At 37.3% G+C, this 16,030-nt stretch overlaps 2 protein-coding genes across 2 annotated transcripts in view; one reads left to right on the top strand and one right to left on the bottom strand.

Moving 5' to 3' along the window:
- p53 overlaps positions 1 to 16,030 on the bottom strand; it is a 104,419-nt gene that overhangs the window by 79,706 nt on the left and 8,683 nt on the right. The window contains exons 4-6 of the mRNA XM_067762620.1: positions 14,213 to 14,329; positions 14,107 to 14,146; positions 14,006 to 14,032 (exon numbers count right to left, since the gene is read on the bottom strand). Coding sequence (XP_067618721.1) covers positions 14,006 to 14,032; positions 14,107 to 14,146; positions 14,213 to 14,329 — 184 coding nt within the window. The remainder of the gene's footprint in view (positions 1 to 14,005; positions 14,033 to 14,106; positions 14,147 to 14,212; positions 14,330 to 16,030) is intronic.
- Gr94a (Gustatory receptor 94a) lies at positions 1,403 to 14,405 on the top strand. The gene is made up of 3 exons (XM_067762622.1): positions 1,403 to 2,466; positions 4,286 to 4,444; positions 13,904 to 14,405. Exons 1-3 carry the CDS (start codon positions 1,507 to 1,509, stop codon positions 13,976 to 13,978), a joined length of 1,194 nt encoding a protein of 397 aa, XP_067618723.1. The 5' UTR covers positions 1,403 to 1,506; the 3' UTR covers positions 13,979 to 14,405.

The following is a 16,030-nucleotide window of genomic DNA, read 5'->3' as shown; positions in this document are numbered from 1 at the left end:
TTTTAACACGCGTATATCCGTTTACGCTTAAACTTTATATTGACTGCTAAGAGACAAACTATAAATACACCTCTGAAATTGCTGCGCATAAATTTTGTCCTACTAAATTTCAATACGCATTATACTCAGATGTAACTGAAATATGTGTCTTTGTTTCACCCTGTACACTAATTCTATGTATTATATGTGTGTCCACAATTCATCGCAACTGATTCAGCTATATGTTATACCCTATGGCCATCAGAGCGTTGCGTCTCCGCTTTTCGGTACACCCTGTTGCTGTAGCTAGTTGTTTTACCACAGCCGCTAGATGGGTCTCCTAAGCATTATCTAAGCGAAGATAGGCGTTTTTTAACACGCGCAAACGAAACGTATACGCGCGTGTTAAAAAACACGGCTAATGTTAACAAAATCAATGATCGCATTCAAAACCAATTTCCTGGTGAAGTGACGAAATATAAATCGATGAACACAGTACGGATGAACATAAAATTGTGAATTATCCAATTGAATTTCTAAACTCTTTAGAACCACCTGGAATGCCTGCGCATATATCAGCTTTGAAAATTGGCTCATCAATCATGCTTCTTCGGAATTTAAACCCACCAAAAATGTGCAATGGAACCAGACTTCCTGTTTAGAAATTAATGCCGAATGTAATCGAAGCAACAATCATCAGCGGTAAAAGCAAAGGTGAATATGTACTCATACCACGGATCCCAATGATTCCTACAGATTTGCCATTCAATTTTAAGCGCTTACAGTTTCCTGTACGCCTTACTTTTGCAATTACAATCAACAAAGCACAAGGACAATCGTTTACTGTTGCAGGATTAAATTTAGAGAATATGTGCTTTTCCCATGGCCAGCTATATGTTGCTTGCTCTAGAGTTGGAACACCAAAAAATTTGTTTATCTATGCACCGAAGGAATAAACCAAAACTATTGTGTACCCACATGCATTACAATGAGATACAAGAATAAAATGTTTTAACAGAAAATTTCACCAAATATGCGTTCACAATTCAATTCAATTTACAGAACAATAAATTAAATTATCAACAAACAAAACAGAAAAAATAACGCAACATTCATTCGATCTCGGACGTTACAACGTATGCCGGGTAAAGCTAGTATATAAAAGATGACGCAACAGGATTGGCTGTTTCGTTTTGCAAAATATTTTGGTGGAACATTTATTTTCACCTGGAGTTGATGACCGAGTTCTAAAAAAATAACTATTACTTTATAAGCTCCTATTGTCTATTGATTAGCGTTAATTGATAGTGTCAAATAAGAATGAACAATTAAAATGTAATTAATCAATCGCATCGATTTTGGTCTCATATTTTTTTTAGAATGCATATTTACATACATGAATGGGTTATACGGCCGAAAATTAACGTTTGGAGTTTAATTAAGGCGCTGTATTTGCATGCAGTAAACGCGCGAAAAGTGATCGGATTCTAACATTGAATACTAAATACACTAGCATACAAAATAAATATGCAAGAATATAAAAAAGGGAAAATAGTGCTAAATATCGTCGTAATCAGTTTTATGTTATTTGGTTTAGCGGCACATTATATATCCTTGCGCGAGCTTCGTTTTTACAATTCTAAAATAATAACCTTATACTCATTAATGATTGCATTAACTTTCACAATAATATACGGCAATAGTATGTGGGGCGATTTACAAACAAATCAGTGGGATTTGAAAAATGCTGTAAAATTGTATAGTTATATGAATATTGTGGCAAGTGTTATAAACTATTTAACAGCTATAATATTATCACGAGTTTTCGTGTGCTATTTTAATAGCGTCCAACTTTTCGGGTATATAAAGTTCTTCAAAATAAGTGGAAAAATGGTGATTGATTCCGTTAGAATAGTGTTTCTGAAATCTTTCCTAATACCAACAATATATGAAGCAACATTGGTGGTACAACAAATACACAATGATTCGAGTATAAATTTATTATTGACCCTCCATACATTATTGCCAATGATAATATCACAAGTGTTTCCAAATCTCTTCTTTATTGCATTAGTTACTTGTAAAATGCTTATGGTAACATTAAATGAACGTTTAGGCGAAATTGTCAAAGAAGTGAATTTTATGCAAAGTGCAGCGCAAATGCGTATACAAAAGCCATATTATCGTATGCAACGTTATTGCGAATTAGCGGATCGTTTGGATACGCTTGCACAGAAATACAGGCTGATTTGTCAACATACAACAAAATATGTGCAATTACTTGCCGCACCACTCATTTACTCTTTATTGTGCAATTTATGTGGTATCACATGTGGTTGCTTTACACAATATTTAGCTATTGCTGATACACTGGTGAACAATGAGCCTTATGATGTATTTAATGTTATAATAAATGCAGTATTTCTTGGAATATCGATAATCGAAGTACTTTTACAAGGACAGATTTCGAATGAAAATAGGCTTAAGGTGAGTAATTGTTTACACGGTTTGCTACTTAAGTATGCGCACGCTCCAATACAAACTTATTTTAAACGCGAAGGGGATTGAAGGGGTCGATAAGTGCAATACAAAACTTTATAGCTTCGCCGCTTCCACAACCCAGTTGTCAACCTCACCTACGCGAGCGGAATCCTGTTGGAAATATGAATGCATTATACACATATTCAGCAGGCAAGATTCTGGCGATCCCAAGTTGCTCTTGGCACTAGGGAGTGTGGGTGAGGTGGCATGGCCTTGAAGGATCACTGTGCTCATCAGCTCGTTTCTAAACAAAAATTCCTTCTTCGTTTTTTTCCACCTTCCATTCCCCCTATTCTGAATAAAAATTCTTGTGAGTTTTTCACTTCGCTCTTTCCTCCTTTTATTCTGAACAATGTTCGAAAAAGAGACAATCGGTTATGGGAGAAAAGTAGGTATTATGAAGGTGATTGAAAGGGAGATTTCGCTGCCATTTTGAGGGAATTTTTCACTTTTTAAATGGAACGGATCACAGCAAAATAGCTCAATTTAATATTTCTTTAACGAAAACCAATTAATTTGTAAAAGCTCGTGCTGAAATGCATTAATATTTGACCATAATACTCGTTATTTTAAGTCTTAGAGCTTATAAGCACACATCGACGTGACATTCGAAAACTAGCACTAGCCCAAAGCCATTGGGGAGTGTCTTTATGGCTACAGTATGCAGTTTCATTATAAAAAGATATGACGAAACATGTTGTTGTTGTTGTAGCGATAAGGGCACTCTCCGAAGGCCTTGGGGAATGTTATCGATGTTGATATTCATTTACCGGATGCAGATCCGGTACGTTCCGGTACCAAGCCCGACCATATCGGGAACGATTTGTTATGACTACATGGGACCTTCTGGGCCATCCCACCCCCTACATCCCTGAGGAGTTAGGGGTCGCCAGAGTATCGGCTGTTAATGAAACAGGATTCGCCAGGGATAGGTGAGGTTGACAATTGGGTTTGGATATGCTATATATTGCGCTGGCAACCTGAAAGGGTTGCGCTACACAACCACTTGAATCTATTTGGTATTTCAGTCGCCGACAGGCATACCTACAGCGGGTATATTCTAACCCCCTCACCCGCTGGGGACTCACAAATTGTCATCAAAGTCCTCTAACGGGAGTCCAAGGAAACTCGCTGTTTCAACAGGGCGTAGGTTCCACATTACAATTAAAAAGATGGTTGGTGTCATATTGGGACACCTCACATGCAGGACATACATTACGTATATGGGGGTTGATTCTGGACAAGTAAGAGTTTAACCTGTTCCAGTATCCAGAAAGAAGTTGGGCCAGGGTGACTAGTGTCTCCCTTGGTAGTGTGCTTTCTTCTTCTGCAAGGGTGGGATATTGCATATTAATAATGGGGCTCACAGGGCGCCTCCTGACAAAGGCGTTTACCGATTTTGTGTGGATTTGGCTAAGGGCCTGCTTATGCTTGCCTGAATCGAACGGCTGTGTTGGCAGATGCCGGATCTCGTCATAGTGCTTTAGGAGATGTTCCCTTAATCCCCGTAGGGCGGTGCTAAATCAAGCTGTTGTTTGCTACGATGTCCTGGTTTGGAGTTCTTTGGCCTCACTATGTAAATGGTGTTCGGGGGTTATAAAGAGACATCCGGTGGCAGTTCTGATTGCGGCATTTTGGCAGGTCTGTAGCCTGCTATTTGCATACTACAGTGTAACCCCATTTGCAGTATTTAAGTATGCCTGAATTTGGTGTAGCAAAGCTCGCCAATATTAGAATAAATATGTTAAAATGTATATATTTTCAGGTACAAGAGACCGGTATAATACTTCAACGCATCAAGCTCACACATGCAGATGAACGTTTCAAACAGGCGGTGGAAGAATTTTCTCTACTTATTTTAGTAGTAAAATATAAAATTCAACCGTTTGGCCTACTTGAGATAAATATATCGCTAGTACAACATGTAAGTAAGTTTACGTCGCCAATTAAAATGTAAGAAGTTGTAACAAAAAGGAAATTTAATAAATAATGCTTTCTTTGAATTTAGCAGAAAATTTATTCATCTGTTGAAAAAAATTGATTTAGTACTTTACATATCATGGGACAATTCACATTCTGTGAAGTGTTAAAACGAAAATGAGTTTTCATACATTTGAACAAATTTTGTTTTTTTTTTTGTAATTTTTTGCATTTTATCACTTCATAGAACGCGAATTCTCCTATAACTTTTTTTCTATGTGGGGTAAACAAGTTCTTTTTTTTTTACAATGATGGTGATTTTTTTTTTTTTTTTGTAATTTTTTGCATTTTATCACTTCATAGAACGCGAATTCTCCTATAACTTTTTTTCTGTGTGGGGTAAACAAGTTCTTTTTTTTTACAATAATGGTGATTTTTTTTTTTTTTTGTTTTTGCATTTTATCACTTCATAGAACGCGAATTCTCCTATAACTTTTTTTCTATGTGGGGTAAACAAGTTTTTTTTTTTTTTTTTTTTTTTTTTTTTTTTTTACAATGTATGGAGATGGTTTGGCGGCCACCGTGGTGTGATGGTAGCGTGCTCCGCCTATCACACCGTATGCCCTGGGTTCGCACCCCAGGCAAAGCAACATCACAATTTTAGAAATAAGGTTTTTCAATTAGAAGAAAAAGCGGAAAAGCGGAGTCGCCCCTCGGCAGTGTTTGGCAAGCGCTCCGGGTGTATTTCTGCCATGAAAAGCTCTCAGTGAAAACTCATCTGCCTTGCAGATGCCGTTCGGAGTCGGCATAAAACATGTAGGTCCCGTCCGGCCAAATTGTAGGGAAAATCAAGAGGAGCACGACGCAAATTGGAAGAGAAGCTCGGTCTTAGATCTCTTCGGAGGTTATCGCGCCCTACATTTATTTTTTTTTATGGTCATGGTTTAAGATATCTAAGACAAGAAAAGTTAACTTTCTCGACCAAACATTTTTGTCTAGAACCTTAAAGATGTATGGAATACTAGTTTTTGCAAAAATTATATTGGCCCATAATCATAGTTGTTCATTCTCTCGCTGCGTACGGTCGTGTTTTTAATCGCTCTCATATTTTCACGGATTCTTATATTTTCCTTTACTTTAAATTGCCAAAATGGATGAATTTTGTGGAAAGTGTAATAAACAATTTTCTAGAACTGGTGACAATAGTCTAGTGCCATGTAATGGGTTCTGCAAGAGGATTTTCCACAGAGCCTGTAGTGAGGGTATATCGGACTATGAAGTAAAGCTAATCAAGGCTAACCCTCATTTGCTTTACTTGTGTGAAAAGTGTGTGAACATGCCGGACAAGCTATCTAATATTTTGAACGCTATTCTTGTGGCTCAAAAACAAGGTTTCGATATAATTTCTAATGCTGTGTCTAAAAAATTCGATGATTTAAAAAATCATATAATGGACTCTTTGAAGTCATCCAACAACAATTTAAATGTTGCTGAGTCATATGGTTGTCCGAATGTCAGAAATAGTGCGCTATTTATTTCTGCTCTCCCCATGGCATCCAATAACAACAACTTAACACAAAGCAATCTAATGGATTTCCCGCTACCCCGCTTGGCACGGAGTTCTCTAATTCCCCTATCGATAATCTGAGAGCTAATGCTTCATCACCTACACCTACTACTACTCTTACATCTATACCTGCTGCTATTATTACTCAGCCGCAAACATCGAATATTCTCTGTACTAGTGCTACTACAAAGACAACTTCTACTTCGCCTGCATCTACATCTACAACTACATCTAAAAACGCCTCATCTTCTAAAGTCTCTCTTTCGTCTAAAACTACATCTACATCTGGAAATACATCAACATCAATTAGCTCCAATTCTACATCTAGAAATAAATCTACTGCATCCACATCCAAATCAACTAAAGCTAACAATCATAAAAATAATTCAAATGTGCCTTCTGATAATTCCAATAAGTCTGATGCTCAAATGGTTGTCAACAATGTGACAAATACTAGTGCAGTGTCGCGCTCTGCTGACACTGTATCGTATGCAGATGCTGCAGCTAGCGCAGTTAATGCAAATGTGCCATCCGTTGATGTTTCTGACAGACAACGAAAGAGTGCATCAAAAGAAATTACGCAAAAATCGCGTGTTGTGAGTGGTAGCAATGACAATGCTGAGATGGATGTATTTGTGCGGTATAAATGGATTCATTTGTCCTCATTTAAGCCATCGGTCACTGAGGAGAGTATTGCTAAATACATCTCTGATCACTTTGGCATTGCTGCTTCTAATGTCGCTTGTTTTAAGTTAGTAAAGAGAGATGTCGACATTAACACTTTAGTGAGAGTCGCTTTTAAAGTTCGAGTGATTGAAAGTGAATATAGCAAACCATAGCGCAATGATACAAGGTGGCAGCATGGTAACATACCTACAAACATAAATAAAGATTCCATGTACTTTGTTTTTGTAAATTCGATGGCCAAATGTCAAAATCGTACTGCATCGGAAGTTGATGAATCAAATCAAATAAAAAAAGTTTATAATCAGCAGTTCCATGCTGCCACCTTGTATCGTTGCGCCATGTAGCAAACTTTTCAATGCTTCTCTTTGGCCCAGTAATGTTTACATTAAGCCCTTCCGTTTTTTTCGAAAAGATGTAGAAATTCCCGCGGAGTCATAGATTTGTCTGACACCTTTCATAATGGCCTCAACGTCTATTATCAGAATGTTAGGGGTCTAAATACTAAACTAGTTGATCTTTTTCTCCGTAGTTATGAACTCTGTTATGACGTTTTGGTTTTTACTGAGACATGGTTGAAACCAACTGTGTTTAACTCTGAGATATTAGCTGATTCTTATGAGATCTTTAGGAATGACCGACGAAACAGAGTTGGTGGAGGCGTGTTAATCGCCGTACACACCAGGTTCTTTGCTGAGGAAGTGTACTTCGATGATTCTTCTGATGTTGAAATCCTCTGCGTGCGAGTTAAACTTTTATCTACTTATAAATATTTTGTTGCGTCTTATATTCCGCCCCAGTCAGATATTTCTATATACTTAAAACATTCTTCCCTATTGAAATTTATATTTGCTATGTCAAGGTCTGTTGATTCTGTCTTAGTGGCTGGCGACTTTAATCTGCCCTTTGTGTCTTGGAATTTTATTGACGGAATGCTAGTTCCCACTGCTTGTAATGTTGTATTCTACGAGTTTCTAAATGACCTTGCAGACATTGGTCTTTATCAACTTAACAGAATTCATAATAAATTTGGCAAATATCTTGATTTGATTTTTTCAGACGACACATCGAATTGTTCTGTTACTCGATGTGATCCAGTGGTACTGCCTGAGGATGTTTACCATCCAGCACTTTTAATTTACCTGGATTGTCTTAGCTTACCCGTGCTGTATACTACCGATCCGAATGCGTCTTCCCGCCGGTTTCTGTTTAGAAAGGCCAATTGGTCTTTACTAATCGACGAAGTCTCTAAAATAAAGTGGCCTGAGTACGACGGAGATATTGAAGCGAGCTCCGTCCATTTCACCAACGTTTTACATGCGATATTCCTCAAATGTGTGCCTTTTTCCAAAACCTCCTCAGCATCTCCAGCTACTGCTTGGAGCTCTAGAGAACTTAATTATCTAAAAAACAAAAAAACACGCTTCTTCAAGCGTTTCAAATTATCTGGCTCTAATAGTGACTATGCTGCATACTCCATCTTGCGCCTTAAGTACAACAGGCTACAGATAAGATGCTATAAGAATTATCTGATGAAGATTAAGCATCGGATCTCTTCCAATCCAAAAACATTTTATTCCTTCGTCAACTCCAAAAGAAAAATTAAAGGGTTTCCTTCTGTAATGAAGTATAACGATCGGATTTCCAGTATTATTCCGAGATTGCAAATATGTTTGCTGACTTTTTTAAATCTAATTACTCGACTATCCCTGACTCCCCTCCGGTGGATTATCAATACATGTTACCTTCGCTTAACTCAGTAGGTATCCCATATATTCATACAGATGAGGTACTAAGGCATATGGAAAGTCTGAAAATTTCCTACTCCAGTGGACCTGATGAAATACCATCTGTTGTGCTCAGAATTTGCGCTCAATTTCTTTGTCAACCCCTTACCTGCTTATTTAATGCCTCTTTGAGGCAAGGGATATTCCCTAAGAAGTGGAAGGAGTCGTTTATAATACCACTTTATAAAAGTGGGAGTAGATCTTGTGTCACAAACTATAGAGGAATAGCCAAACTTTGTGCTATTCCAAAACTATTTGAATCAGTTGTCAACTGGCTTTTGCAGTATCTTCGGCAGTGGACCTGTCTCAACATGGCTTTTGCAGGGGTAAGTCCATTGTGTCTAACTTGCTGGAGTTCACAACCCTCGTATCCAATAACTTAAGGACGAACTGCGAAGTTGATGTCATTTACACTGATTTCAGTAAGGCGTTTGACAAAGTTTCCCATTCCTTACTCCTACTAAAACTCGATCGATTGGGTTTTCCATCACGGCTTCTCTCTTGGGTCTCTTCGTACTTGGTAGGTAGAAAGCAAACCGTTGTGTTTAACAATTGTTTGTCTGAATTCATCAATGTATCTTCTGGAGTTCCACAGGGCAGTCACCTTGGTCCAGTGTTGTTTCTGCTCTTCATTAATGACCTCCCAAATGTTTTGAAGCGCTGCATACCGCTGATGTACGCTGACGATGTCAAACTGGTTATGCCCATTCGCTCACCTGAAGACAGGGCACTTCTTCAATTGGATCTGAATAATCTGGTTGAGTGGTGTGACGTGAACGTCATGTCACTAAATTTACCGAAGTGCATGTTTATGTGTTTTACGAGGAAATCTTTTAAAACCTATCAGTACATGATAGGCGATTATATCATTAAGCAAGTCACAAACTTTACTGATCTTGGCGTTATAATGGACCCTAAACTGGACTTCAAATTACATATCGAATCGTGTGTGAATAGGGCTAGAGGCACTTTGGCTTTCGTAAAAAGGTGGTCAAAGGAATTCAATGACCCCTATGTCACTAAAACTCTTTTTTTATCGTTAGTAAGACCTATATTGGAATATGCTTCCATTATCTGGAACCCGCGTTATCAGGTTCATAGCGACAAATTGGAATCGGTCCAGAAGCAATTTTTGCTCTTTGCTTTAAATCATTTGCCCTGGGATCCATCAAGGAACCTACCGCCCTATTGCAGCCGGTTAAAACTTTTACAGCTGTCTTCACTACAGAGCCGTAGGGAGATGCTTGGCGTTTTATTTATGGTAAAACTATTAAGGGGATGATAAACAGTCCATTTCTGCTTGGCGAGGTGATTTTTAATGTCCCTTTTAGGCTCTCTCGGTATTTCCAACCGCTATATTTAAATACATGTAGATCGAATTTTCAAATGCATGAACCTGTTGTTGTTGTTGTTGTAGCGATAAGGTTGCTCCCCGAAGGCTTTGGGGAGTGTTATCGATGTGATGGTCCTTTGCCGGATAAAGATCCGGTACGCTCCGGTACCACAGCACCATTAAGGTGCTAGCCCGACCATCTCGGGAACGATTTATGTGGCCACATTAAACCTTCAGGCCATTCCCCCCTCCCCACCACCAAGTTCCATGAGGAGCTTGTGGTCGCCAGAGCCTCGTCTGTTAGTGCAACAGGATTCGCCGCGGATAGGTGAGGTTGACAATTGGGTTCGGAGAAGCTATATATTGCGCTGGCAACCTGAAGGGTTGCGTTACACAACCCCTTGAATCTGGTATTTTAGTCGCCTCTTACGACAGGCATACCTACCGCGGGTATATTCTGATCTCCTAACCCGCTGGGGCATGAACCTCTTCGTTGTCTGTGTTAAGATTTCAATAATCACTGCAATAGTATTGATACTTGCGACACACTTTACAGTATAAAAAAATATATACTCACTGCCTTGAACTCATAACTGTTTCAAAATCACATGTTAAACTAAATCGGTTACCTGCTCCAGTTACTTTGGGCGGGTGGCTTGGAATCACGTCCTTTCCAACTTCCTACACATCGCAGCCCTACTCATTGTGTGTTAAATATACATCAGCTGCTCGAAATCACGTCCATTCCGACAGCACTAATAATCAATAGTTACTTTGGGCGGGTGGCTTGGAATCACGTCCTTTCCAACCTCCCACACATCACTGCCCTACTCATTGTGTGTTAATATACATCAGCTGCTGGAAATCACGTCCATTCCGACAGCACTAATAATCAAGTTACTTTGGGCGGGTGGCTTGGAATCACGTCCTTTCCAACCTCCCACACATCGCAGCCCTTCTATTGTGTGTTAAATATACATCAGCTGCTCGAAATCACGTCCTTTCCGACAGCACTGATAATCAATTCCGTTGCTCGGCATGACAGTCCATCCCGACAACTGATTCAATAATATATGTATATACATATTTTATAATATAATTTTGCTCACTATGTTATGCTTGTTAATTTTACACTGTAATCCGCATTTATGTTCATTCATTAATTCATATTTAGTCTGATTGATTGTAAAATTTGTAGACTAACAAATAAATAAATAAATAGTTGAAATAAAATAGAGTTTTATTGGTTTAAACATGGTTCTAAATTAAATATCATTTTAAATCTGTTATAGTCCACTTAAACCATATTTCATCTCTAAAAAGGTATTTTAAATGTAAAATGACATGAGCGCGATTTTAATTTTTTTAAATAGGTTTTAAATTGGTGGTCTGCTGTTAAAAGTTGCGATAAATTAAACAATTTGCTATTTAAACGCGATGAACTTAAATGGAAGTGAAAAAAGGCTTCCCCGACAAGCAAATATACGTAGGTAAGTCAGGAGCTAATTTATTATACCTAGAATGCGTATTAATATGTTTGTGACGAAAATTACACAATCTTAAAATGTGCGATGATTACTTGTCTCCACATATGCGAAATCTTTAACCATTCAAAGATATTTGTGAGTTTTAGTATTTTAGTATCTTTTGAGGGAAAAAGTAGCATCCTATACTGATTTTGGGATTAGATTTAGAAATAAATATTCAATGGAAGGAATTATTTACCACAGGCGTCAATTTTTAATACATGTCAAAAAATTTCGCGAGAGGTGTCAAATGACGCGTTTTTATTTCGGAAGCAATAATCCGAAGGCGGCAAAGTAATACTTGTACTCTCTCAAGATATGTTTGTAAAAAAAACAAATTTAAGACTTTCAACATATTCTCTTTACAACATTCTTACAAACTATATAAACTATTCAACATGAATACGAGTGTATGAGTGGATGGCCTTGTTGCTTCATTTGCTTTAAGGAGCCCAAATCCGCTTTAACTACTTATTAGTTTATGTTGCGAAATTTAAATACTTTTTTAAGAACGAAATTAAGTTAATTTTCTTAAATAAGTATGTTCATGTTCAATTAAAAGATTGTGCACTCAATTTTAAATTGACCGCTGATAAAAAACAGCTAATTTTTACAAAACGTTTGCTAATAACTTTTAAATAGAATTGAATGATAATTATCCGCCACCGATGATCAAAACGCGTTTTCAGGTACTCCTTTGACAATTTTTGTGCTATTAGCTATGTTTTTTTTTTCACGTCTATATACGTTTACGCTTAAACTTTATATGGACCGCTAAGCGACAAACTTTAAATACACCTCTGAAATTGCTACGCATAAAATTAGTACTACTAAATTTCAATACGCATTATACTCAGATGTAACTGGAATATGTGTCCATGTTTCACCCTCTGCACTAATTCCATGTATTCTATGCGCGTCCACTATCTATCACAACTGATTCAGCTATATGTTATACACAGAAATACAACAGAGGGTTGTGTCTCCGCTTTTCGGTACACCCTGTTGCTGTAGCTAGCTTATTTTAGCTGAAAACTCTGATTAATATGTCTATGACAGATCAAAATTTTAAATCCCATTTTTATTTTGGGCAAGATTTTAACTAGAGTATTTTTATCAGCGACTATGATTACGGTCCTATATGTTTAGAGAAATGTCATTGAACAAAAATGTGTGTTTTTTAATTTTACTAAATTTCTATTTTGCATTATAAAAATTAATCCACCTGTTAAGTGCCATCATTTTTTCAGTATTTATTAAAGCACTGTCCCATTTTTTCTATTTTTCGAAATTTGGTGTTATCCAATATGTATGATTTTTATCTAATTTCGACTATTTTCAATACAAAAATATTTTGGTTAAAATAAGCCCGTTAGCTTAAAGCATAAAAAGTTCCGTTTACAAAATTTCGGTCGCCTAACAAGTATTGTTTTTATAAAGTATTTCTATAATGGCAAGGACAGTCTGTACGCCAAAGTTTAACACGTTTTTGAATCACGGGTTGAAAAACTTTAAAATTTTCTTATTCTAAATGAGGGCGGTGCCACGCCCATTTTTTTAAATTTCTTTTTCTTGTCGTAGTCAACCCACATACCAAGTCTCGTAACTTTATGTTGTTGTTGTTGTAGCGATAAGGTTGCTCCCCGAAAGGTTTGGGGAGTGTTATCGATGTGATGGTCCTTTGCCGGATACAGATCCGGTACGCTCCGGTACCACAGCACCATTAAGGTACTAGCCCAACCATCTCGGGAACGATTTATATGGCCACGTTCCATCCTCCCTCCACACCCCAATTTCCATGAGGAGCTTGGGGTCGCCAGAGCCTCGTCTGTTAGTGAAACGGGATTCGCCGCAGATTTGTGAGGTTGACAATTGGGTTTTGGAGAAGCTGTATATTGCGCTGACAACCTGAAGGGTTGCGCTACACAGCCCCTTGAATCTGGTATTTCAGTCGCCTCTTACGACAGGCATACCTACCGCGGGTATATTCTGACCCCCGCTGGGGGAAACTTTAACTCGTAACTTTATCTTTCTTTGGTATTAAATTATCGCAATTTCAACTTTTCGCAAACTTTAGATATCGGTAACAGAGCACCGTATTAATGTGAAAAAGTTACCGAGTGTGAGGAGAGACTGTGTTTGTCTGGTCTGCAGCATCTCAAAATTCTTCAGTACATTTAAAAAAAAGATTGGTTGTCGTGAAACTGGCAATTGAACTTTATGCTTTTGGCCGTTTCGAAACGTTCTAACTGGGAGCACCAAAGAAGGTCAAGTCTTCGTCCACCTGTCTCTCCAAATCCAATGGACGTGTCCTTTTAACTTGCCTCTTTAACGCGGTGTCGGGTGAAAAACTTTCTTGGCCGCAGCGTCTGCGTCCAATCGCATAGCATAACCTACCCAGCGAAGCGTTTGGGTTTTTTCTTTTGGTTTATCAATAAATGTGTACGATTTTATAACGAAAATTCTTTTGTTTGTTTCCCACTTCTAGATCGCCACACGATAAATGCCTATACGTACACAAATGCGTGAAAAAGCAATACTAACATTTGCCTTTTATTGCTTTCAGGTAATATCCGCGGTAACAAGTTTCCTGCTTATACTTGTACAGAGTGATCTTACTCAACGTTTTTCATTGTTGTAAACTGACCATTATTTGTATTTGCCTTACCTGACTGAACTGCATAAGGTTATCGGACTGCAAAGAATAAAAAGTGAAAACATAATTAGCAAAATGATCACAAAGATATGGAATCATCGCAATCTTCTTACATTAAGGCCTTGCAAATATGAATACGGCTCATCACTTGGACTACAATAAAGATTAAAAACTATACTTATGTCAAATTTAATAAATACTACAAATAGACATACATACATAATAAATTCTTCCTGCTTTATGTTATCGTGCGGAGGATTAGATGAATCTGAATTATAAGTTAAATCTGTCATAGCAGGATCCTTATTCGTCTGGTTTGAGCTGCAGGAATATTCGCTGTAATATATACAAAAAGAAGTATGTGGATTAAACCATATTAGTGTACTTCAGACTCCTTTTACCTCATCAATTTTTTAAAAGAGAAATGAATGTGTGTAAGATGGTAAGTTCATTCAAAAAAGATGTATGCTGTGACTGATAAAGTTTTTCATAACCGTGTAGAACAAATTCTGAGGTGGATTTGAATGGATCTTCAATAAAAAGAGCACTCCAGTTACCGCATTTTAATTATTAGAAGCATACAATTTATTAAAAAATAGTACACGAGACAAAAAATTCTAGGCGATGTTAATTCACGAAAATTAGAAAAAACAGAAATAAAATACAAATATTGGAGAAACTAAAATGCGCAATAATGTAGTTGCCACCTCTTCCGAAAGAATGATATCCACAAAATGGATTCCATGTATAAAAAATCAACTAATTGTGGTTCGATTTATGCCCCTATTACGGTGAACAACTCAACTTAGTTGGGTTGTAATTAAAACAACTCAACTTTTAGACAACTCAACTCTTGTTTGGTATTACGAATTACAACTTATTTCAGTTGAAGTTGAATTGAGTTGCCAACTTCAGAAAGTGATGATTTGACAGATAAATGAACAGCTGATCAATTTGTGGAGGAAATTTAAGCATTTACGAAATAAAAGCAAAACGGACATTATATGAAAATCTATTTTATAATGGCGAAAATATCGGTGATTGACATGTCGCGGATGCGGAAAATATTCGCGTGATCATTCTAATCCCTTGGAACTACCACGCACCAAGTAAGAAAATGTTTAAGTGACAAATGATCAGCTTCTCATGAAGTTATTTTGCAGATTTGAAAGGAAGCATTTTGCTCACTACTAAACAAAATGAAGGACCATTTCTACATACGCCTTCGTATTTTGAAATTATGCGCCACACTCCGATTCCTTGCTGACGGCAGCTATCAAATATGCTGTGGAAATGATTTTGGTGTTGGACTGGTTTTATATATTATTGTGAAGCATATTTGTGCGAAGTGGATTAAAACCCAAACAGCAAAAATTGTATTTTACTCTAAAACAGGATTCCCAGGAGTAGTAATTAGTATCAATGGGACTCATGTTCGCATTATTTCACCTATTTTGGCTGCATCCGAACTGTGGCCAGCCTCGTCCAACTTCGGAATGTCGCTACATAAAGTCAAAAAGTTATTCAATGTAATCCTTCGTTTAAACGTTGTTTTTTCCATACAAAATTGTTGTTTATTGTTTGATTAAAAACGGTTTAACTACCGGCTTTCAATTTTTTGTTTTTATTAGGTAACGTTTTATGAGACCGTGCACCATTTAACTCTTATCAAAGGTGATACCAAAAGACGTGTTTCGATCTCCGTTTTTAGGATTCGAAAGCGGAAATTAAAAATTTTATTTCTGTCGAAAGATATTTACAAAAACTCACAAAATGGCCCGAGGGCTCCGAAATATAAGAGCCGATGCACAGTTTTTTTGCACAAAACATTTTTCTGCGTTGGCGGCCTTTGCCCGCGATTTGTAAAAATAACCCTGGGTGGATCCAACGCCTTTCTGCATTAGTGTGTACAAAAAATCTGGCAAAATACAACAACCACATGAAAATTTGAACCGTAATGATATGACAGAAATAAAATTTTTAATTTTTGTTTTCGGATTCTTAAATCGGAGGTCGAAACGTGTCTTTTGATACCAA

Source organism: Eurosta solidaginis, chromosome 1 (genome assembly GCF_040869045.1).
Source record: "Eurosta solidaginis isolate ZX-2024a chromosome 1, ASM4086904v1, whole genome shotgun sequence".
In the NCBI taxonomy this organism is placed as follows: Eukaryota; Metazoa; Arthropoda; class Insecta; order Diptera; family Tephritidae; genus Eurosta; species Eurosta solidaginis.
The sequence above is the reverse complement of the archived record's forward strand: the minus strand, read 5'-3'. Positions and strand labels throughout refer to the sequence as shown.

What these genes read in the sequence shown, in the direction of transcription:
- Gr94a (XM_067762622.1), top strand. Translation starts at nt 1,507, where the DNA reads ATGCAAGAATATAAAAAAGGGAAAATAGTGCTAAATATCGTCGTAATC. An exon ending in CGAATGAAAATAGGCTTAAG is followed by an intron (nt 2,467 to 4,285) that starts GTGAGTAATTGT and finishes ATATATTTTCAG; the next exon opens with GTACAAGAGACCGGTATAAT. An exon ending in ATATATCGCTAGTACAACAT is followed by an intron (nt 4,445 to 13,903) that starts GTAAGTAAGTTT and finishes TATTGCTTTCAG; the next exon opens with GTAATATCCGCGGTAACAAG.